The 22,160-nt window shown below is 39.5% G+C and overlaps 11 protein-coding genes across 11 annotated transcripts; 8 read left to right on the top strand and 3 right to left on the bottom strand.

Annotated features, from left to right (window-relative positions):
• Nucleotides 1-16: 16 nt before the first annotated feature.
• Nucleotides 17-1,009, top strand: JH06_5569 (hypothetical protein; the record flags this gene model as incomplete). The annotated part of the gene is made up of 4 exons (XM_014671270.1): nucleotides 17-668; nucleotides 699-788; nucleotides 820-891; nucleotides 921-1,009. 4 exons carry the CDS (start codon nucleotides 17-19, stop codon nucleotides 1,007-1,009), a joined length of 903 nt encoding a protein of 300 aa, XP_014526756.1.
• A 1,192-nt stretch (nucleotides 1,010-2,201) lies between these two features.
• On the top strand, nucleotides 2,202-2,554 carry JH06_3099 (dimethyladenosine transferase; the record flags this gene model as incomplete). Its single annotated transcript, XM_014671269.1, has 4 exons — nucleotides 2,202-2,318; nucleotides 2,348-2,399; nucleotides 2,430-2,481; nucleotides 2,512-2,554. 4 exons carry the CDS (start codon nucleotides 2,202-2,204, stop codon nucleotides 2,552-2,554), a joined length of 264 nt encoding a protein of 87 aa, XP_014526755.1.
• Nucleotides 2,555-2,961: 407 nt separating this feature from the next.
• Nucleotides 2,962-3,754, top strand: JH06_3098 (acetyltransferase; the record flags this gene model as incomplete). Its single annotated transcript, XM_014671268.1, has 5 exons — nucleotides 2,962-2,987; nucleotides 3,030-3,103; nucleotides 3,134-3,417; nucleotides 3,448-3,557; nucleotides 3,592-3,754. 5 exons carry the CDS (start codon nucleotides 2,962-2,964, stop codon nucleotides 3,752-3,754), a joined length of 657 nt encoding a protein of 218 aa, XP_014526754.1.
• Nucleotides 3,755-4,288: 534 nt separating this feature from the next.
• Nucleotides 4,289-5,095, top strand: JH06_3097 (general transcription factor 2h subunit; the record flags this gene model as incomplete). The annotated part of the gene is made up of 4 exons (XM_014671267.1): nucleotides 4,289-4,445; nucleotides 4,476-4,637; nucleotides 4,668-4,990; nucleotides 5,021-5,095. The coding sequence occupies 4 exons, from the start codon at nucleotides 4,289-4,291 to the stop codon at nucleotides 5,093-5,095; spliced, it is 717 nt and encodes a 238-aa protein (XP_014526753.1).
• A 1,524-nt stretch (nucleotides 5,096-6,619) lies between these two features.
• JH06_3096 (tetratricopeptide repeat domain-containing protein) lies at nucleotides 6,620-9,186 on the top strand (the record flags this gene model as incomplete). The annotated part of the gene is made up of 7 exons (XM_014671266.1): nucleotides 6,620-6,642; nucleotides 6,674-7,061; nucleotides 7,091-7,542; nucleotides 7,573-7,632; nucleotides 7,663-8,269; nucleotides 8,300-8,630; nucleotides 8,660-9,186. The coding sequence occupies 7 exons, from the start codon at nucleotides 6,620-6,622 to the stop codon at nucleotides 9,184-9,186; spliced, it is 2,388 nt and encodes a 795-aa protein (XP_014526752.1).
• Nucleotides 9,187-9,364: 178 nt separating this feature from the next.
• On the top strand, nucleotides 9,365-10,330 carry JH06_3095 (Myb domain-containing protein; the record flags this gene model as incomplete). Its single annotated transcript, XM_014671265.1, has 1 exon — nucleotides 9,365-10,330. The coding sequence occupies one exon, from the start codon at nucleotides 9,365-9,367 to the stop codon at nucleotides 10,328-10,330; it is 966 nt and encodes a 321-aa protein (XP_014526751.1).
• A 53-nt stretch (nucleotides 10,331-10,383) lies between these two features.
• On the bottom strand, nucleotides 10,384-11,117 carry JH06_3094 (hypothetical protein; the record flags this gene model as incomplete). Its single annotated transcript, XM_014671264.1, has 4 exons — nucleotides 10,384-10,641; nucleotides 10,672-10,865; nucleotides 10,895-10,988; nucleotides 11,022-11,117. 4 exons carry the CDS (start codon nucleotides 11,115-11,117, stop codon nucleotides 10,384-10,386), a joined length of 642 nt encoding a protein of 213 aa, XP_014526750.1.
• A 318-nt stretch (nucleotides 11,118-11,435) lies between these two features.
• On the top strand, nucleotides 11,436-12,803 carry JH06_3093 (protein SSUH2-like protein; the record flags this gene model as incomplete). The annotated part of the gene is made up of 7 exons (XM_014671263.1): nucleotides 11,436-11,507; nucleotides 11,537-11,600; nucleotides 11,633-11,769; nucleotides 11,799-11,891; nucleotides 11,922-12,269; nucleotides 12,301-12,401; nucleotides 12,434-12,803. The coding sequence occupies 7 exons, from the start codon at nucleotides 11,436-11,438 to the stop codon at nucleotides 12,801-12,803; spliced, it is 1,185 nt and encodes a 394-aa protein (XP_014526749.1).
• Nucleotides 12,804-13,337: 534 nt separating this feature from the next.
• Nucleotides 13,338-15,924, top strand: JH06_3092 (condensin complex subunit 3; the record flags this gene model as incomplete). Its single annotated transcript, XM_014671262.1, has 7 exons — nucleotides 13,338-13,619; nucleotides 13,651-14,666; nucleotides 14,697-14,745; nucleotides 14,775-14,963; nucleotides 14,994-15,298; nucleotides 15,330-15,527; nucleotides 15,558-15,924. 7 exons carry the CDS (start codon nucleotides 13,338-13,340, stop codon nucleotides 15,922-15,924), a joined length of 2,406 nt encoding a protein of 801 aa, XP_014526748.1.
• On the bottom strand, nucleotides 15,910-20,263 carry JH06_3091 (condensin complex subunit 1; the record flags this gene model as incomplete). The annotated part of the gene is made up of 17 exons (XM_014671261.1): nucleotides 15,910-16,338; nucleotides 16,369-16,578; nucleotides 16,610-16,894; nucleotides 16,924-17,064; nucleotides 17,097-17,241; nucleotides 17,272-17,930; nucleotides 17,960-18,181; nucleotides 18,213-18,392; nucleotides 18,423-18,614; nucleotides 18,647-19,144; nucleotides 19,173-19,386; nucleotides 19,414-19,538; nucleotides 19,567-19,692; nucleotides 19,723-19,819; nucleotides 19,850-19,990; nucleotides 20,021-20,105; nucleotides 20,137-20,263. The coding sequence occupies 17 exons, from the start codon at nucleotides 20,261-20,263 to the stop codon at nucleotides 15,910-15,912; spliced, it is 3,876 nt and encodes a 1,291-aa protein (XP_014526747.1).
• Nucleotides 20,264-21,023: 760 nt separating this feature from the next.
• JH06_3090 (short-chain dehydrogenase) lies at nucleotides 21,024-21,984 on the bottom strand (the record flags this gene model as incomplete). Its single annotated transcript, XM_014671260.1, has 2 exons — nucleotides 21,024-21,761; nucleotides 21,793-21,984. The coding sequence occupies 2 exons, from the start codon at nucleotides 21,982-21,984 to the stop codon at nucleotides 21,024-21,026; spliced, it is 930 nt and encodes a 309-aa protein (XP_014526746.1).
• Between the last annotated feature and the right edge of the window lie 176 nt (nucleotides 21,985-22,160).

Genomic DNA, 22,160 nt, shown 5'->3' with positions numbered 1-22,160 from the left:
ATGGAAAGGAGAATGTATGATTGAATATGATGTGAATGGAATGAGAGTATATGAAGGAGGATTTGAAGGAGATATGATGAAAGGATTTGTTCGAGAAGGAGAAGGTAAAGAATATGGAAATGATGGAAAGAGTGCACTGTATGTAGGTGGATGGAAGAATGGATTGAGAGAAGGATATGGAAGTGAATTCAAAGGATACTCTGCTTTGTACGTTGGAGAATGGAAGAATGGAATGAGAGATGGAAAGGGAAAGGAATTGAATGAGAATGAGGAAGTGATAAGAAGTGGAAAATGGATCAAAGGTGAATATGAAGGTGCAACCAAACGATTTGAAGATGGATATGGAAATGATGATGTTGATTGCTTGAAAGGAATTGGAAGACTTAAGATTGGAAATGATTGTTTTAAGAAAGTGAATCGATTTGTGATTGATGGATTGAATGAATTGAAGAGTGTGAACATTGGATGGAACAGTTTCAAACTCAATAAAGAGAATAGATGTGGAAGCAAATGTTTGATAATGAATTGTGATCAATTGAGTGAAATCCATATTGGAGGTTGGTCATTCTTTTGGTATGAATCATTTGAATTGAAGAATCTCCGTTCTCTCATATCCATTCAATTGGATCAATATGCATTCATGAAGTGTCATTCAATAGTTTTTGAGAGTATGAATGATTGAATGACTGATGAATGAGATCTGACTCGACTTCAATCCATTACTCTTGGATATGCAGCTCTACTTGGTAATGATGATAATGTTGAATCAAATGAATTGATAATGAAGAGTATGACTGATAGTGATGATTGATTGATTAGATCTTCCTTCTCTATCTATATTCAAAGGAGTTGATTACAATTTCATTTGTATAGGCAAAGTGATATTGGAAAGTGAGTATTGCTGATTGACTTTGACTTAGACATTCCATCTCTCCCTTCAGAGGGAATACAGATGGGTCGTACATTCTGGGATGTGATAGAATTGCATAGTTCAAGTATGCTTGTTTGATTGATAATGATTGAGATGCTGATTCTCTTTATCAATTCATTCGACAAAATAGTAATAAACTGAATAGCTGTTGTTCCATTTACTGATGAATTCATCCTCTTTGTTCATTACAAGTACTCCATCCTGTCATCTATCCTCTTCTATATAGATATCAAGTAATAATTTGCACCTCACTCCACTCGTCACCAAGGAAGAAAGGGTTCGAGTCTGGATCAATGTGGACAGAATAGAGTTGATTCCACAGTTCAAAATATCATTCATATCAGAGCTCACTCCAATTTTAACAGACTATGTTCTCATCATATACTCGACTCTCAACTACACCCCAAAACCCTGCCAGAAAACAATATGAATTGCGTTTCATTGCTTCATGAAAATGGAATTGATCAAATAGACGTATTTTCTGGAGATCTGTTTTCACTTGATTTCTCGCTAGCATAATCGTCTTGGACGAACATGCCAAAGGAACGTCCTGTGCGCAGCAAGACCTATTCGTCAGGCCCTGCACCAACAGGAGCAGCTGGAGGTTTGGGTCAGCATTTCATCAAGAACATTGCAGTTGTTCACAATATCGTTGAAAAAGCCGGTATTAAGCCGACCGACATTGTTTTGGAGATTGGACCTGGTAATGGTATTCTGACGATGGAGTTACTGAAGAAAGCGAAAAAAGTGATTGCTGTGGAGTTGGACCCTCGAATGGTAAATGAAGTTCAAAAGAAAGTTCAAGGGACGTAGGAGTTGTGTGTTGGATCTTATATGTAGCGAATATGCTAGTCATCTGCAGATCATTCATGGAGATATTTTGAAGGTAGAACTCCCCTACTTTGATCTGTGTGTTGCCAATGTTCCTTATGTGATTTCGTCGGGTATTGTATTCAAACTGTTATCGCATCGCCCATTCTTCCGTGCAGCAGTATTAATGTTCCAAGAAGAGTTTACTCAGCGTCTGTGTGCGAAGTGAGTCATTGTAATAGTCTTCACCATAGACCAGGAGACAACTTGTACTGTCGTTTGTCTGTGAATACGCAATTGCTTGCTCGTACACAACAGCTTCTGAAGGTGGGTCGAAACAACTTCAATCCTCCTCCAAAGGTAGAGTCTCGTGTATGTCGTATTGAACCTTATAACCCACCTCCAACTGTGAATTTCGTTGTATGAATAGGAAGGGAATGCGATATAGGAATGGGATGGAATGATTCGTCTTTGTTTCCAGCGCAAGAATAAGACATTAGCTGCCATATTCAAGAACAAGAACGTGATTGAGATGTTGGAAGAGAACTATCAGACCTTCTGTTCACTCAACAACAAGGTAGAAAAAAAGAAGAGATTGAAGAGTAGGTTCCTGAGGACCATGATTTGAAAGCGTTGGTGATATCAGTGTTGGAAGAGAGTGAGTATTGATTGGAAGTATGAGGGATAGCCGGGTTTGCTGATTCTCGTGCTTCAAAGATGTCAATTGAGGACTTCCTAACGTAGAGATTGGAGTTGAGATTGATAGGTAGACTTCTAAATGCATTTTTGTCGAAGGATATTCATTTTGCATAACGTCATTTATCGATTTAATGTGTTTGTTAGGAACACTTTGACAAGTTGTCATTCATTCTCTACCAGGGAGACTGTTTTCTTGTATTTTGATTTCTATCGATAAAGCGCTTTCAGCTCCCTTCCTAGCTAACTAGAATGCCAATAGGAGGACTGTATCAGTTCTTCGCCAACCTTTTCTCGTATCCATCAGCAACAGAAGAAGAAACGAAGGAGAAACTAAAAGAGACTGACTCGTCGTCTTCTGAGACAACCAACGTAGTTTGTTCTCAGACAGTTACAGGTGAAGTTTATAGGACATGAATAAGTTATTAGATAAAGTACAAAGGAAAAAGAATACTGGTATCGGAGATTTAGTGAAAGAGTATATGAAGGATGTATCCTGTCACAGAGAAAAAGAAGAAGATGCAATGAAACTTGTAAAGGCTTTAGAAGCGTATAGTACTTCGTACTGACATGAGAGGTGCGTAATCTGAAGATTTACGTTGCCTTCTGGAGAGAGAATCTTGATTCGACCTATTTTGCCTACTGATAAGTTTGTCATGAAACAACGTGATCCTGTTTGAAAGGTATGAGTCATAGTAATTGAAGAAGGAGCAATATCGCAGCAATCATTGTCTCTTCGATTTAATGCAGTTGTTACTCGTGTCTTTGATTCGGTTCTCGATTACTTCTGCAATGTGAACTATGATAGCCACTTTGCTGTTTCTGTTTTGATGGAGGAAAATGGAGAATGGAAAGGGGTTGCTTCAGGGCGTTTCATTCAGGATGAGACTTGTCCCTCCGAAGCAGAATGGGCAGCTCTTGTAGTTGATGCAAAACATGGCCACAAGATTGGTTCTTGTATTTTGTACTATTTGGGTTATGTTTGTGTGATGAAGTTGGGTGAGTTCTAGATGTCACATCAATTTGGCATTGAACAGTTGATGGCTGTGGTTCATCCAAACAATTATTGTGTTCTCTACTGGATGAACAAATTGAGTGCCTATCGTGTAGTCAAGGATGAGTGGTAGGATATAGTTTTATTGAATGAATTGAAGTTATTATTGGGCATTTAAGACTCCTTTGTATGAAGAGTGGATCAAGAATCCAGAGATTCGAAAGAAATTGGAAAGCGCTTCTAGTGGTCATGGAGAATTACCTGAAGAGTTAGAACAGGTTGTATTAAAACATGTTCTGAGTCATCTTGTCTGGAGAAATTGATACATAGATTTGTCTACATATTCTGAATCAGATTCACGATGTGATTGTACGAAAAAGGAGTGAGGTGAATTGTAGATTACCTTAATTCTAAACGACATTTAGTTCGGTCTCCTATATCTGACGAAAAGTAATAATTGATTTCAAGTGTGTTTGTTCAATCAGGAATTCTTTTGAAGATGAATCCTCAAATGAATTACCCTTCGCAACCTCGTCCTCAGGTCCCTGTACAACGAGTTGTACCTCAAGTTTCTCCAGAAGAAGAGAAGTTGCGAGAGTTCTTCTTACAGACAAATCCCATCTTTGAGGAACCTTATGGCGCTATGACATAATAAATAGAAACAATATAAAGCGATCAGTGCAACTGGGAATCGAGAGACGTTTTGGAGGCTTCCTGAAGTTCGACAAGCTTTTGAAACGGTGCGATATCAGCGAATTAGCGGAATTCCGTCAGAGCTGTTATTCGATCAGCAACCTCTGGAACAGAATGTATGTATCCTTGTTTCTATGAACATTCAGAACCAAAAACTATTTCAAATGACAAAAGAGATAAAAGAGCAGATCTTTCGACAGTTTCCTGAAGTGGAGTATGCCTACAAGAAGGAAGTACCTGCGAACCGTGGTGAAGTTCCTTTTTGGACCCTTTTCTTCCGTTTTTATGTTGCGGATTTGCGAGAGGATGCATTGATCGGAGGTTGAAATGTGATTGAATTGTGACTCAAAGAAGTGAATATCTTTGCAAAATACAAACGGGAATTAGAATTACTAAACAGTGCTTCAACTGAGCTGAAGAAGCCAAATATCAACTTAGAAATATCACTAGAAGACCACAGTAATGTTCCTTCTGAGTCTCGCCAGGAAGTCTATGAACCTGTAGTTAATGACGGTTGTTCAGGGATGGAGATATGATACGTAGATTCAGATATTGAAGCAGAGTTTGGAGGCATTACAAAGACTCTATCACGACACACAGGTTTGATTGCAGAGCTGATCCAGAAACGCTCTTCTCAGAAGGGTGATATCATGCGTGAGATTGTACAGAAAACAGAGCATGTCCCCGAACGTGTTCCACAGCGGTTTGAACAAAAGAATTATGTGAATTACGATGAGCAGATGCGTCGTCATGAAACTGATATGGAACCTGAAGGACGTGTAGAAGTGGCTGCAGTGACAGAACAAGAACGGTCCCAGTTCTTTGAACGAATGATACGATTAAATCCAAGTGTCGCTGAGTGTCTTGTGATGAATAGGAGATAGAGTGATGTTTAGACTCGAGAGGAGAACAATGACTATGTAATGGAACAGATGCAACGAGCAGAAAAGGATGGTCAGAATTCCAGTTGATATGAATAGAATGAGTTAAAAATAGTGGATTTAAAACAACATAACTTGATTCCTGAGGATGCTCAAGCGATTGTTGAGATGTACCAGTTACGGGAATATTGTATCCTTCATCTTGCATGGACTCGATTGCAACAGAAACACGCTTCGAATGAAGAGAAGAAACTGTTCTTCACCACTGTTGGGAATCTGATCATATCCTTGCTTCTGAGATTATTTAGAATTCCTTTATGTTTATGCACAGTGTCAAAAAGCTGTAAAACAAGCATATCCCCAACATGAGAAGTTTACATACATGTTCCATGAATGGATGTTGGAATTTGATACTTTAGTTCGATTGAATCGATAAGAGATGTTTGTTGAGACTTTGCATATTACTCATTTTCAAGTTGGTATCACTTTTTCTTGCATTTTGATGGACTCACTGCGACAGACAGTTGATTTCTTTTTTAAAGGAGTCAATAGTGTTGTTTGTGAGGCCGATCCTAAGGAATCCTTCAGTGTATGTTTTAACTTGGTAGTTCTCATTTTGTAGCTTGGAGTGGAGTGTTGTGATTGGATATGGAACGACAAGGATGTTCTTGTTGTTGTTCTTTTAGTGAATAATAATCGGAAATCTCTTGTTACAATTCAATCGGTGTCTATTTGTTCAACTCAGTACATTTCAACGATGATTGACACCATAGTCCTATCTTTCCGATTCGATTTGATCAATATGCTTCTCTCAATACTGCTAATAGTTTTCTACAAATATTGCTCTTTGACAATCCACAGGGAATTGACCCGCAGGCTATCATATCCTTTAGGTCAGTTTGTTCGTTTTATCTTAACATATCATGCTATTTCTAGCAAACTACCGCTTCTTGGATCAATATCAGTTCCCTTTCAAAGTGTGTGGATGAATCCATTCCATCATTTTCTCTTGATTCCATGTCACTCACCGAGAGAAGAAGTTATCATCGACAGTATCTTCTCCCAGATCTCTTCTATTTCTGTTGAGTACCTCCAGTACTCCAAGTTTTTAGATGATCTATCTCAAGCACAAACCAAGTCAGACGTTGTTCTTCTCCAAGTCCTCTTTCAACCGAATCCATCCTCTCAACTCTCCCAATACCGTAACGCATATCATTTACCCAACATATAGTGTCAATTGAAGAAGAGTTTTTATTGAGTGTAGCAGCGAGAGACGTTCAGCAAATCCTCAGTGGAGTTAGTCGCTGGAAGCCCCACAGCAGTCATATTCAGCAAGCTCTTTTTAACCAACTTTGTCTGAATAATATTCGTGAAGTATTTCGAATCGATTCATGGCAGATACTCATTCAATCAGCCACAGTCTTCTCTTCTTCCATCTATTTGGTCCCTCTACTGTTTTTAGGGATTGCCTTTGATTGTAATGTGCCTCAGTTGCTAGAAGAAGGTCAGATACTTGAATTTGAGGCGATTGATGAAGATGTTCAGCGTGTGAGACGTCTGGAGACTTCCTTGCAACCATCAGCGAAATCTTCACTCCAACTAGCAGCTGAATACATGTCTCTAGGTAAATTGGGGAGGTAACTGAGTTGTTCATTGTCTCATATTCAGGGCATGTCGTCATTTTGATCAGTTCGAGCAGTATCCCTCTTCGGAAGTGAGTCTCATATATCGTGATCCTGTGGGACGACAATTAGTAACAGAACTGAGAGAGCTGAGAGACACTGTGAGGAAAATGGAAGCTATTCAAGCAGAAGGACGTCATACTGTTATTTTAGCGTCTCTGTTGGATAATCACAGTCCTTTCTCACACTATCCCAAATGCTTTAAGCTTCTATTGACAAGTATTGTAGCTATTCATGAACCTCTGTTGGGTCGCGACCTCATTAAGGTTCTATTTCCGCGGTTATATTCAGGAATGGAAGGAAAGGAATCAAAGGATTTGTTTCGTTTGAATCTGAATACAGTGAAGTATTATAAGAACGAAAATCGATCATTAGTACGAATAGGATTAGTCTTCTAATGTAGACAATTCTAGCACTAAAAGTATTGCTGCAGGATGGACAATATGAAGGGATTCTAACGATTGCTCAGAGTCTCTCAAGTGAATTGAAATCGATTTCAGCTGTTCGCTATCTCTTGAAGTATGCTGAACATGCTAGAGAGTTCTCTCATCCACTGAATGAATCTTCTCTTCAGTTTTTCCTATCGGATCTCACAATTGCTTGTTTCCCTCTCCTATCAAGTTGTTACAGAATGCTCTATGAGAAGGATCGATTGACCAACAATGAAGAAGCTATGTCTGCAATTCTGAAGGCATGTGAATATGATCGGAACAATCCTCTGAATTACCAATTGCTGGGAGAGTACTCAAGCCAATTGGGTGACAGTGAGCGAGCTGTAGAAGCGTTCACAAAAAGTCTTAAACTGAGAGAAGACGCAGCTATTCGGACTCTACTGGAGAAGGAACAAACACGATTGTAAATGCAATGAGGAGATATCAAGCATAGAATGAAAAACAAGGTATTGAATCGATCTAATCAAGGAAATGAACTCTTTGCTGTGAAGAAGTGATTGTAGAATGATCATGTGATCTGTAGTTATGCTCTTGCAATGGAATGTTTTCAAGAATGTGTTCAGTTAGATCCAACATCCTATGACACTGTGGCTGAAAAGCTTGCTGAGTGTTGTCTACAGGAGATGCGAATATCAGACGCTTTGACTCACTGGAAGTATCTCACCAAATGCCATCCAAGTGTTCTTGCATCGGAACGACTGGCAGAGTGTCATCTCTTGATTGGGGATCTCTCAACTTCATATTCACTACTGCAGGAATGTGAAGATGCGGCCAGAACCAACCCATGTGAGGATGAACTCCGAACTCAAATTAAAGCAACAAAAGAAGCAGTAAGCAAATGTGAGCAAGAGTTAACTCGTGCTCGTCAATGGCTTGCTGTGAATCAACCTGAGAAAGCTGTACGTCCTCTGCTTGTGTGCCGTGAATGTTCTCCCTACTGGCGAACACCATTTCTGTTACTTCTTCGGTGCTATGTGAAAGATAATCAGACCGAAGAAGCCTATTCGCTTTTACAAGAAGTCTGTCCATGGTTTTGTCATATGGAAAGTCAACACAATCTCTCGTCTATTCGGCTGGCTTCTTCACTCTATCACGAGTCAAAGAATACGGAAGCATTCGATTCAACATTTGTATCTTTGTGAAGAACAAGTGATGCATAGATGTATCTCGTTCTACTAATCTTCCTCCAACGTTGTCAACTTCCAATTGCTATGTCTCTGGATGTTCGTATCCGACAATCTACTTCATCACTGAATCCTGTGTTACTAAATCTCTTAGAATTCATTGAACAACTTCAAGAATTAGAATTACAATATTTGGATGAAGCTACAGCGATTCCTAAGAAGGCTGAATCCACTCTCACACAGACAATTGATCTAATCCAGTCCGAACTGCAGAAGGGAACACAAATTGGATATCATCTTTTGCAGAGAGCGTATCAACGACGAGGAGAACTGCGATTCAAACAGCGATTGTATCAAGGCGCTTGTGGTGAGAATTATGTTTGTATTGGGACCTAGATGATTACACAGTTGTATTGAACCAGTCGTTGGATGTGTCTTGTCTTCAAAACCGAGCAGAATGCTACCTCCGATTAGATCGCTTTGAAGAAGCTATTGCTGATCTGAAGACTGTGCTACAAAAAACTGGAGATTCCAAGGTGTCAGAACGCATCATGGAGGTGATGAAGGAATTGGGAAACCAAGCACATTGGCAATCATCCTCAGTCCCACAGTCATCAAATCCAAAGAGTAAGAGTCTATTTGGAACACTATTTGGTTCTTTCTCATCACCTCCGCTGGAACCTGTTCGTCCCTTCCGATACGATCCTGGATTTGGAATGCTTAAGACGCAATATGAAGATTGTTGTGATAAACTAGGAGTCCGAATAACGGATTCTTTGGAAGCAATCAAGAAACGGTTTCACTTCCTGGCTCTCCAATACCATCCCGACAAGAATCCAAGTGAGGAGGCTCAGAAACAGTTTATTGAAATCAGAAAGGCCTATGAGTATATTGTTAACAATTATTCCTCTCTTGTTTGTTGAATCAACGACTAATTTCAAGGAATTAGAGAAATGCGGAACAATAATCCCGGTATCATTAGGAATAACCGTGGAACAATAGTCCCAGTATCATTAGGAATAACCGTGGAACCAGAGTGGAAATTAACGTATGGTTCATTCTTTTTCTTACCAAAATATTAATTCCTTGGTTTACTGCAAAATGTCGAGTGATTCCTTTGAGGGCTCTGGGGTGGACGAGTTTGGGGGAAATTGGTTTGAACCAATTGTTGTGGAGGCTGTTGCGGAACCTAGCTTTATGGATCCAAGTAGCTCTGACCATAGTGCTCCTGAATTGGACTTGGATTCGCCTGATCAGTTTTCTTCTGAGGATTCGAGCCTGTCTTTTGGGTTTTATTCGCTTCCTTTGGATTTTTGTGACGACAGAATAGTTCTTCCAAACGAGCTGTCACTCGAAGCAGCAGTGTTGTCATCCCCTTTTGATACCTCTGACCCTTATGATATTCACGAGAATCATCTGAATGGAAATCAATACACTGTTTATCCTGACCTGGACCAAAATTCATATCCAAACGATATGAATTTTAATCCTAATCAAGATCAACAGAGTACTGATGAGTCCATTGAGGATTATTCTATCGAAGACGAGAGTAAGGAATCACATGTTGCTGGATCTTCTACTGGTTGCAAGACACGTCGTGCAAAGCATTTGTGGTCGGAAGATGAAAATCATAAGCTGCGCTCTCTGGTTGATGAGTATGGATGCGAGTGGAAGAAGATCTCTAAGCTAATGGGTGATGGCTTGACAGCGAAACAGTGCCGTGAACACTATAACCGTATGACTAAGAATATTAATAAGAATGCGTGGAATGACAAGGAGAAGGCAATTCTCCGTACTTTTCGTGAAGGAATCATTTCTGAAGAAGAGCTCTATATGCGTTTAAATCGCAGTAAGAAGCAAATCAAGGAAAGATTGGAGATCGAGAATAAGAATCTTGCTCCATGGTCACCAGAGGAGTTGGGATGCTTGATGGCTCTTATGAAGACCTACGGGAAGGCTTACGGCGAGATAAAGTCGCTGATGAAGAGTTTGTATGGCTACGATCGTTCGTATCAGCAAGTAAGATGTAAGGTAATTGCCATTCGAAAGAAACAGAAACATAACTAGGCACGCCCTTACAACATATTTGTTGGTTATTGGTGTGTTTGTTGGAAACAAGGCTAATCGAATTCGTCTTCATGATGATTCATGTTCATAACGAGAGAATCACTGTCTTCCGAACTTTCAAATTCATCACCAAGACCAATTCCCTTTTGAGAATAATTGTAGATAAGAGGACTGCGCGGATCACTCATCTGATAGTTTTCAGAAGGAAGAGTCAACGAATTGGCAAATTCGCGAAAGAACCCATACCACTCTTCAAACATCTCTGCTGTCCATTCATGATCACTGAACTTAGCAAGTTCATATGTTTTCACCTACAAATTACCCCTACTGTAAGAAAACACATAGTTCTCGCAAACAGTATCTGTTAACTTTGGAAATTGGGTCTGTAAGAATTTCACGTACGATCGAAGATCCTGTTTACTTGTCCGTTTGAGATTAGGATACTGTTTACTGATATCATCTTCTAGTGTTTGATATGAGATTGCTACAGCTGCTTGGTAGTTCAAAAGGGAATATTCTCCCGTCGTTTCATTAACTACACTTACATCATCCACCTATCCATACAAACAGCTCCATAACTTTTATCTGATGCTTCCAGCGGTTTGAAAACCATCCGTTTTATCCGTTGTCGACTTGCATTTGCTTTCTTTTTCATTTGCTACCACATGAATCGATAAGACAAGTCACGTACTGCTGATAATCGTTCCCTTCCAATATCAAGGTTGTGTCTTGGGAGTTTCTTGTAATGAGCTAATCTAGAGCTCAATCCGCAATAGAGGATAAGCATAAATATGACGTACTTCACGTTAGAAAGATTCTAGCAATACTTACGACACCAAAGAAAACGATGCATACGGTGAGAAAATGGTTTAATGTCATCTCCTCAATATAATGGCATTCACCATTAACATCTGCACACTCAGTATCATTGAAAATCGACATTTCTCTTGACGCATCAATTTCTCAAGAATGGCTCGCACTCGATCCTTATTCAATGTGAGAATCGATACGTAGAGTCTAGTAAGGCTTTCGGCAACAAATGTTCAATGAATGAATAATAATCATGGGATCCCACACTGCATGTTCATCATGATATCTACTAAAGATGTTTCCTAATCTAGATCCTGCTTCTATTCCATCAGCACAGCCTATGGGAAATCTCGCTCCCAATATTCAAGTGCACTCAAGTCATGTGATTAAGTGTAGGGCTATAATACTAGTAGCGGAGGTTCAGTAGCTGTTCCAGCAAATAACTTACCAAAGCCTGGAAGTGGAAACGGATCATGTAGTTATTATTAGTAGATGACGTGGTAATGACGGCACTACCCTACAATAAGGAGGTCATTACAGGAGAAGACATGCGCGAGTCTCTCAAGAAACTTGTAAGTACCAAACTGTTTTGGGGAAAAACAGCTGTCAACAAAATGGCTATTGAGGATGTAACACTTACTAGTCGTTGTGGATGTAGATGGAGACGTGGACATGCTACTATTGTACTTGGGAGACATACATGGAGAAACGAGAATACAAATGGAAGAGTCGTCCTTTCCGCGGTGGACTCGTTAGGGTTTGTAAATGAAATCATCGATAGATCGATAGTTGTAACAATGGTCAGCCTCCTCAGCCCTGGGACGTTCCTGTGCAACCACCTCCATTGTTTGAAGAAAAAACCATTAAGGTTGCTGTTCCTCATACAGAGTATGTCCAATCTTGTTCCGGTTGTACTGGCCATGGCCGCACTCAGTGTAAGAAGTGTAGTGGACGTGGACGCCAGACTTGTGCCATGTGTAATGGAAGAGGATATGATTTTGGAGAAGAAAGAGTCCGCTGTTACCATTGTAATGGTGAGGGTAGTCTTCGTTGTAAGAAATGTGACGGAGATGGAATGATCCGCTGTTCTACTTGTGAGGGAACAGGGAATGTGATCATGTATATTAGTGTAGATGCTTGCTTCGTAAGGTAATTTGTAGCTAACTGTGTCTTTCAATAATCATCTTGATTTTATTGTGTTGAATGAGAAGGAGATTCCTGAGGAGATGATTCGAGAAGCTGAAGGTACTACGATTTGCAAGTACTAGTATATTGATGACGCTAACATGGTAGACAGATTGGCTATCGTGTTCTTCCTCCTCAGGGATTCTTTGATCCTAGTATCCTTAGTGCATGTAATACTTTGTATACAAGAGCAGAAGAGTTACGCAGTAGTAGTACAGATGCGTTACTTCAACAAAGGGTCACAGTGTATGAGATTCCCTGTGCGAAAGCTATTGGAAATTGGAAAGGAAAACGTGGTGGCTTCTTTGTCTATGGCAATAATCGAACTTGTTTTTGCCCTCGTTATCGTCAAGATTTCTATGGTTCCTGCTCGTTCCTGTTAAGTGTTTGTTCCTCAAACACATTCTATGTTACAATTCTTTTACGAGAGAATCTTTGGGGTTTGTTGGATCAGGCAGCGTATTCTCAAGAGAGTTGATTAGATCTACTGTTTCCAGAGGAGCCATAGCAAATGTCTACAATCATAATTAATCAGTGATTCTACCATTTCCACCTTAGGATTGTTGCTTTCTTGAGACATCGAAGAGGAAGAATCTGAAGAGTCATTCTCAGACGAAGAATCATTCTCAGAAGTGACCACTTCTTCTAAACAGTAATTGTTGACTCCTGTAGTCTCGATTTCCCGTTCCATCATTTCACACGACTCTTTGAATTGAGGAAGGAAGGAACTGAGAGAAGAAAACACTACACAATAAGACAGATCCGAAAGGCCTACAACTGCTACGAGGCACCGAGAAAGTATTCAATTCTTTAGGTTTTGAATTTTCTATTGATAAATGAACACAATCGAACATACGCTGATCTAAAACAAGAGAATGACCTAAAGGAGGACATCCTTCCCCAATTTCGAGATTTTGTCTACATTCTTACAGGATTCAAAAGGGGTTCACCTGTTTTCCATTTGGCAGGAGAAGTGATTCTGCAAACGAAGACTGATCCAAGTTGTGTTTCAATGTCAACGGATTATTTGCAGGAGGAACATTTTGTCTATCGAGTCTTCGGAGTCATTCAGGAGGAACCGCAGAAACAGGATCAGTATGGCGAACTGCTGGCAAATTATTACTGTCATACCCCAGAATCATTTGTTGCGCAGTTTTCCAATTGTATATACACTGTACTAACGGCAAAGGGATCCAGCAGGGATATTGGGAAGCTCATTCAATTTATTGCAGTGTCTACAAGTCGTTGTATGGGAAATGAGCGAGTTCCAATGCTGGCCCCGCTGATTATCGAAGTTTGACTGGATATTTGAAATTATGTTGTAGGATCTCCTTTGCTATACAAAGACAAAAGATAGGATTGTTCGCATGCGATGTCTTCAAGTGGTCAACGAAGTCTTGATTCATTCAAAAGAACTGGATCTAGAAGAGAAGATCATTCGGAAGTTGAAGCAAGTGTATATGGAAAGGAGTCGAGATAAAGTGATTGCTGTCCGTACTGCTGCAGCCACAGGCTTATGTCTTCTTCAGAATCCGTTGAGTCCCGATGAGGAAGTACTGACACTATTAAACAAGAATATGTTGTATGAGCCAGTGGCGTCAATTCGGGTTCTGTATGCTGAACACATTCTTGTTCATCCCTTGACAATCGATAGTATTGCATATCGGTTAAGAGACGAAGACATCATGGTTCGATTAGCAATTTTGAAAAACTTGAAGGATCATGCATTGATTCAGCAGCTGCCAATTAAGATGCGACATTCAATTCTACATTGTCTACAAGATCGAAATGATGTTGTTGTGAAAGCAACTGAAGCACTTTTGATCGATAATTGGTGTTCAAAGAATGACATTTTAATAGTATTATCACTGCTAGCTGTAGAGGAAGATGAGACTGCTGGTGAATTGTTCTTGAATGCCGTCTTTACCTATGAATCAAATCATCACACACCCTCATTCACGAAAAAGGCTTCAATCTCGGTATCTCAATTGACATCGCTAACAAGTTTTTATCTGTACTCTGCAGTACGTTATTTCTTTGAACATCAGCTTGAATCATCCATCGATCAATTGATTTCAGATGTTCCTGTGTTTTGTGGTCATATTCGCGATTCTGTTAGCAGTGAAGATACTGATAAGATTGTGTTTCGGAATATGATCCAATGTCTCCAGTACTTGGATGTAAGTGATGAGATTTGCAAAAATGAGATTCTTCATTTGGTACGTCATATTTTATCGATTCCCGCGGGAGTTCGTATGGACTTGGTGATAGAATCAGACCATGTACATGTGCTTCTCCAAGCATTATTGAATTTATTGGATGGAGAAGCTTCCTTTTTGAGGTAATGGAGGGATAGGTTGATAATTCATAGCGAAGTTTCATTGATGCTCTCAGATTTGGAAGATGTTGTGGAAGGTGATGTAAGATTAACAAACGAGATGAAGAGTAGGATCAGATCCAACTTCTTATGTTATATCTCGTTCAAAGCACCTTTAAACTCATTTCATCCAATGCATTTACAATGCCAGAAATCCAAGCTTTTTTTGATCGTGTGATCAAAGTGAATCTTCAATCACCTGTTGCCATTCTCCGACAAGAAGCAGTCAAAGGATTAGTTCTTGCAGCTATCATGAGACGAGTAATTTCAAATGTGTAGAATGAGAATTAGGAGATTGCATGTCAATTCACCTCTTTGTTGTTATGCATGGTTCTTGAGGAGGATGAGGATCTGGAGGTCCAATGTTGTGCGATAGAAGGATTAACGGATATTACTATTGTGTATGGAGATATGCAACAAACAACAGAACATGATGCAGACATGGGAGTTTCACTAAAGGAGATATTGGATAGTTTAAATGCATATGTGTTCCATAGTAATGAGAGATTACAATGGGTCGCATGTGAGGCATTTTGTAAATTGTTCCTGTTTGATAAAACCCGTTCCATTCTATCACTTTCCAATCTCATTTTACTGTAATGAATGATTATTCTAGTTCATTGATAGTTTGTTTGATTCGTCTACAATCAAACGAACACATATACGACAAACATTGGCTGTTTTCTTTCCTTCTTATTGTAATCCAGAAATCGACCGGAATTGTGTATTGTTGGAAGAAGCGGCTATTTATACAATTAAGGGAATAGAAGAAGCTGGCATACCAGATCGGTTTGGAATGATCAGTCAGATAGGCAAATACTTCATGTTGGGATGAGAGGAGCGAATGATACATAGAACCTTCATGACAATGGATAACTCAAAAGCTGAGAAGAGGAATTACGTGGCAAGTGAGAGCGAGGGACCTGAAGGAGAAGAGTCAGAGAAGAAGACATCCCACGCATATCACCGATCTGTCATTGGATTCTTAGAAAAATTGGCTACAGTAGCTGTAACACGGATCGAGGATACAGCTTTACAAAGAGAGATTGTTACTGTGTTGTCATTTGTTGATGGAGATTTGATGAACAAATCACATCGATCTCAATTTAACATCATTCTATTGAAGTTGTATCATGATATCACAAATCAATCTTTGAAACGACAACTCAAATCAAGAAACAAGGTGCTGTGTACAATAGATCCTTCTCTAGAAAAGATATGATAATGTTTGATACAAACACAAGTATTCTGAATCACTGAATGCGATTGTTCTATGTTTCCTTGTAACTAAAACAGAATCATCACTCTCTTCTCGACATACACTTTTCACTGTTCCTTCTTCTAATTCTGTCATATGTAAACTCCTCTTCTTTGCACTGAGTTGAGATTCAACTATTGGTACAGACTTCTCCTTCACTGGAGTAGTTATTCTGTCCTTTGCTGGAGTAGCTAGTCTGTCCTTTGTTGGGGTTGGTGTTTTGTCCTTTGCTGGAGTTACTGTTTTGTCCTTCACTGGGGTTGCCATTCTCTCCTTCCGAGGTGTTGAATTCACTTCCATCTCCTCACCACATTCATTCAAAAACCTCTGAAATTCATCCATTTGAGCCTGTTGCTCTGGCTTCATTGACCGTTTCAACTAGTCTTCAACTCCACACAGGATTCTCACCTTTGCTAGAATCTGGACCATCATCTCCTTGGCTTCTTGGCTCTGTAACACATTCTTCAGATAACGACGATTCTGAAGGAACTTAGAGAGAGAATGGTTTGTAGTTGGAAGACAATGCACACAGAATAACAAGCATTTCCACTTATACGGATCTGTTGTTAATGGAAGACGTTGAAGGAGCTTCTCTACAAGTTGATCTTGTTGTTTATCCTTGATATTATGGAATGACAAAAAACGACACCTTTTCAACAAAATGAATCAAAAAGCGAATAAGTCGTTGAAACTGTTCATAATTGATTTCAGGCATCTCCAGTAATGAGGAAATGCATTCTGGTAACACATTGTAAATTGGATTGTTTCCACGTTTCCCCCATTCAGTAAAGAACACTTTCGCTAGAGTTCGAATCCGCTCTGAAGGGTCTTCCAAGAGGACAACAAGTCTTGATATCTGCCCTTTCACACGAACCATATCGTTTAGAATAAGATGAGACAGGACTGATAATGCATTCGTTCGAACGAGTTCAGACTGTGTGTTAGAGTCATCTATGTCCTTACTTCGTCTTGAAGCACTTGATAAATACGTGTTGTCCACTGTTCGAGTTGATTTGGGAATCGGTAACAAAGATCACCAATGCATATGAAGAGATTGCTTCTGATATGTTCATCCTTACTACGAACCAAAAGTGTAAATAATAGCTATGATTTATGACATTACATAAATAACCTACATTTAGATTGGCTTCACAGAACACTCGACTAATGCACATAAACTTACAGAAACACAGTAAACTCGCTTGTTGTAACGAACTCCCATATCCTTGCTTGTTGATACTCAATTCAATCACAACCTTACCAAATTGTCCAATCAGATTGCTACGTTTCATCCAATCATTTGTGTTCTACTTTACAACCAATTCTGTATCACTGATTGATTCTAAGATGTTTTCTTCAATATCTTCTGACGTAGTCACATACCCCATCTGTTCTCCTGAACCTTTGTGATGATTCTGCTCTTTCTCTTCATATTGCTGTCGAGCCTTCTTTGCACGTCCAGCTAACGTCTCACTATATTGAAGAAGTTTTAGAGCACAATGACCCAACAAGAAGACAAATCGAGCCAGACTCAATTCATTCACTCCTTGAACTGACTGTTCTGTTCCTTCTTCTGCTACATCATCACTCGATTCTGTACTAAGCAAAGCTTTCCCAATCGATTGGAGCACCTGCTCAACAGATTTATCAAATCGATTCGATAGGACCATCAGAGCGTTTACAGCCTCATTCGCTGTTCCAAACCAATCCTTTGCATTCTCTCGCTTCGGGTGGACGGTAGTATCGACGAGAAAGGTGAGAATTAGTCCAATGATCCGTCGCTTCAGTTCCCGTTGAGGTTCACTTAGATCGGTAGGAAGAGCCTTCCAAAGACTCATAACATACTTAGTATGATAGAACGAAGTGGTTTGAAGATAGACTGATAAATCCAAAATACGTTGATTATTTACAAATACAAATTTAGGAGCTGTTATTGCAATCATACTCAACAGATCCAAAGCATGTCCTTTCTACAATAGTACGTCAATCTTAGTCTCACATTCATTGGATCCACTCCTTCACTTATCACATAACTCCACAGGCCTTCCACACATCGTTTTGTTAGAATTCCTTCTCCTATAAGATGAGGAACTAACTCTGCAAACGAGGCTGTTTCAGCGACTGTAGCTCCCTGAAGCAACCGAATAAGATTTGAGGCAATCACATTTGGTGGAAAAAACGTTGATTCTTTTGGAGGACAAAAATAGAGCTCTTTAATGGACTATCATATAAGAGACGATTTATGGAAATACAGAAATCAACATCTTCAGAACGGATGGTGAAGCCCCCCAGACTAAAAACAGCATTCTACGAAGCCCTCGTTCGACTCCAGGAACATGAGAAGATACGGCTATGGGGAAGAACTGAAGACAACTGAGAAGGTCTCCTTCTGACTTGCTAGCCAATAACTGAGCGATTAGAGTAACAGAAGACTAGAAATGAAAGGAAGGAGTAAGTGTTACGGTGATCAGACTAGCAAATTGAAGAGTACTGGTATAGTACTGTTGTAAACGTAGTAATTTCACTGTCTCTTCATTATTCTCATTTCCTTCCATCGATTGAAGGATGGCTTGAATCTCCTTAAGTTTTGACTCATAGTCATTCATATGAAACTCAGCTTCATAAGGATTATTCTCAATTAGAGTACTAACCAACTATTCAATCACTCCTCTGCATTCCTTCATACATTCACAGCATTCTTACGAACTAATACTGCTTTGTCTTTTACTCGCTCTAATGCTATTTGTGTTACATGCACATATTCACTCAGAGGAATTAACCCTTCACTACACAACGTTGCAAGAGTTCGTAAGGTAGCTGAACGAACAAAGGCGTTGACATCGTGACTCCGTTCCTGCAGTAACTGAAGGACTGATACGGCTGTCTTAAGATCGATCGAATGCAGTTCAATCTCTTTCGATTCTGGCTGGGATTCTTTCTCATTGCTCTGGATAATTGATTGGCGTCGTACCAAAATACTTGCACGTTTCTGAATCACATTCTGGTACGAAGAGGTTTGCTGTGTTTCAGAAGGATTCTCTGTGGGTGTGCTGGTATGGAGTAAGAGATTCCCAACACTTTGAATCACAGCCAGACGAAGAGCATAAGAATCACAATCAAGGAGTTTCAGCAAGGCAGGAAGAGAACGAAGCAGAGCAAAAGGAGCCTGATCAGAACAGAGCGTCTACTGATGAGATTCACTGATTCCATACAAGAAAGTGACTGATATTACGAGTATCATTCATTGCTTTCCCTGAATCTGAGAGATTCAGTTTTGCAATTTCTTTGACCAATTCTGTAACCAACTCAAAATGACCATTACATCGATCAAATAGTGTTTTGGCCAAACGTGAAACGATTTCAGCCATGTAATCATTTGAAGCCATCATAGTCACGAGAATTGATCGAACTGGTGATAATGCAGATCTATTCATGAATATAAGCAAGAAACACAACGGATAGGTTGAGAGAAGGGATGCCAATACATTAAGCGTCACATCGACCAATCTTGGATTACCAAGATTACTTTTGTGTTCAAGAACTGATAAACACGGACTCCAGAAGAGTTGAAGGAACATCTGGATGATACAAATACAATAATCTCACTTCATCAGGAATACCCATCGAAAAGAAATTCTTCAGATTTCCACGTAAAGTGAATAACAAGATCTCGAGAGCATCATAGAAGTAATCTTCCCACTTGATATCACTGTTGATTACTCGTCGCTTTTTCTATGTATCGATGAAAACGAACAAATGGACTTTACGACTCTTATCGGTAACCAACTGTTCCTTATCCACGAGTGAATCAACGACATTGTCAATCTCTTTGATCAATAACGATAGAAAATAGGTGTATCTGAACATCATTTGACGGGTCAACTGTCACATGAAAAGTGCGTTCTTCCAAAGGATTGTTGATTCTGAAGGAACTGTTTTATTGATTGAAGTCACAATATATCCTCGACCTCCTCGGAGAATAATATCCGTGTATTTGGCTTTGATTTGTTCTGACAATGATCGAAAGTATCTATAATGAATAGTTTCAAGTTAGAATCACTTTATAAATGAATAGGCAACATCGAAATGTTGAGGTTCGGCTATCAATTCAAAACACCGGGAATCAACAACTTCGTTAGCAAGATCTAGAGTTCATTGCAATGAACAAATACGAACTATCCAAGAGCCGATAGCATTCCTCCGAGTCACATAGCTCGAGGTCAATCAGATCGGTAACGCTAAAGAAACCGCTGTCGGAGTTTTCGAGATCCTCAAGTTTCTGAGGCAACCTAAACTCCTTCATTTGTTTGTTTTTGGATTCAAACCAAATTACCTCCTTTTTGGATTATGACACTTTTCCTCAGTGTTTTATCTATGCCTCGATTATCGCTAGAAGAACGCCAAAAGAGGAATGATACACTCAGTACCATCAAAGAGGCACGTATTCGTAAAGTTGTATAATGTGATTCATCCTAGAGTCTGTTGAGGACAAAAAAGTATCCTATCTACTATCTCTATCTGAGAAGTTGTTTGCAGTAAATCCAGAATTGGCACAACAGTATCTGTATGAAGTGTCACAGTCCAATTACTCATAGAATCAAAGCACAATGTCTGTGTCGAGAACGTAAAATCAGTTTCTTTCATTTCAAGCCTTCATTGTCTAGATTTCCCTCCTTCTTTTCCTTATCTATTTTGTCCTCACTGCTCCTGTATCATGAACAAATCGAATACGTCATCATTTCGGATAGTTGCCAAAAAGTGTCGTCATCGGGCGAAGTACACAAATCTCATTGTTATATTTCGATTTATAACTCATCACATAGGAACGGGTGTGCCGTTTATGTGGAACGCAAGTCAGATTGGGTTTTACAAAGCCTGGATCAATACGAATCAAGAAAACTGCACCTCCAGTGAAGCAAGAAAGTGGCAAGAAAGTGAAACCAAGTCATAACATCAAAAAACAAGCTTCCCTATTGCTTTCGACCAATCTCAACAGGAAACCCGTAAAAATGCGATCAGATTGGGAAATTTAGCGACTGTTTGTAACAGAAAACAAACTACACCTATTGGGGATCAGGATGGAATTCAATTAGATACTGATTGGTTTTCTTTAGGAATGGCGTAGCAGCACGGAAGAAATAATCCTTTACCGTCGCAGGCATATCTCGGAAGAATAGCGATACAGCGAAATATTGACCAGTAGTGTAACCAATGTGCATAAAATCTCTCTTGAGACCGTATACAATCGCTTTAGCCATTCCTTCAGGCGAAGCTAAGGATGATTGCATCGATGAGAGGTATGAAACCTCTGTCATTGGAGTACGAATAGCTCCAGGAGATACAACACTTACAAATACGTTATAGTCACGCATGGCAAAACGAAGCGATTCTCCGTAAGACATCAACGTTACCTTCGTAGAACTATAGATTGGGTTCATTGGTTGACTGCATAGACCTGCACCTGATGAAAAGAGAGCAATTTGGCCACTACGACGATTCTGCATTCTTGACAGTAAAGGAAGGATCGTGTTGAATGTACCATCGATGTTGATTGAATAGAGTTCTCTAGTCACTTCAGCATAATCCTGATTGCTTCCACATTGAGGAATCATAACACCTGCAGAAGCTAGAATCAGATCGATAGGTGCTTTGTCATCTTCTTCGGTTAAAAACTTCTCCATCTTCTCCCTATCTCGTAGATCACATACAAACGTAGTAACAGTTGCTCCCTTATCTCGACATAATTTGGCAACCTCTTCAAGACGTTCAACATTTCTTCCAATCAACAGCAAAGAGATCTCCTGAAATGATGAGAAATAATCAAAATTGTACCTTGTTGGCATATTCGATAGCAGTAGCTCTTCCAATACCAGAACTAGCTCCAGTAATTAGAATTCTCTTAGGAATAGGAACCTTTTTGCAATTGAACCAATCATAGATGTATCCAATACAACCAATGATCCACCACAATGGCATAAGAATACAATTCAAGCACACCTCAAATAACAAGAGAAGAGGATTCATAGCAAAAAAGAATACACGATTGTATTTATCGCTCTTCTCATATCAAAACGAATGTACAACTTCGTATTGGGAATAATTGTTTATCTTTGAAAGGATTTCAATGATTGAGGAATAATCACCTCTTTTTGGTGATGAAGGAGATAGAAATGAACTCATCTTGTGTTAACGAATTGGAA

Source organism: Blastocystis sp. subtype 4 (genome assembly GCF_000743755.1).
Source record: "Blastocystis sp. subtype 4 strain WR1 chromosome Unknown seqid_0178, whole genome shotgun sequence".
NCBI lineage: Eukaryota > Bigyra > Opalinata > Blastocystidae > Blastocystis > Blastocystis sp. subtype 4.
This window is presented reverse-complemented; position numbering and strand designations above follow the sequence as displayed.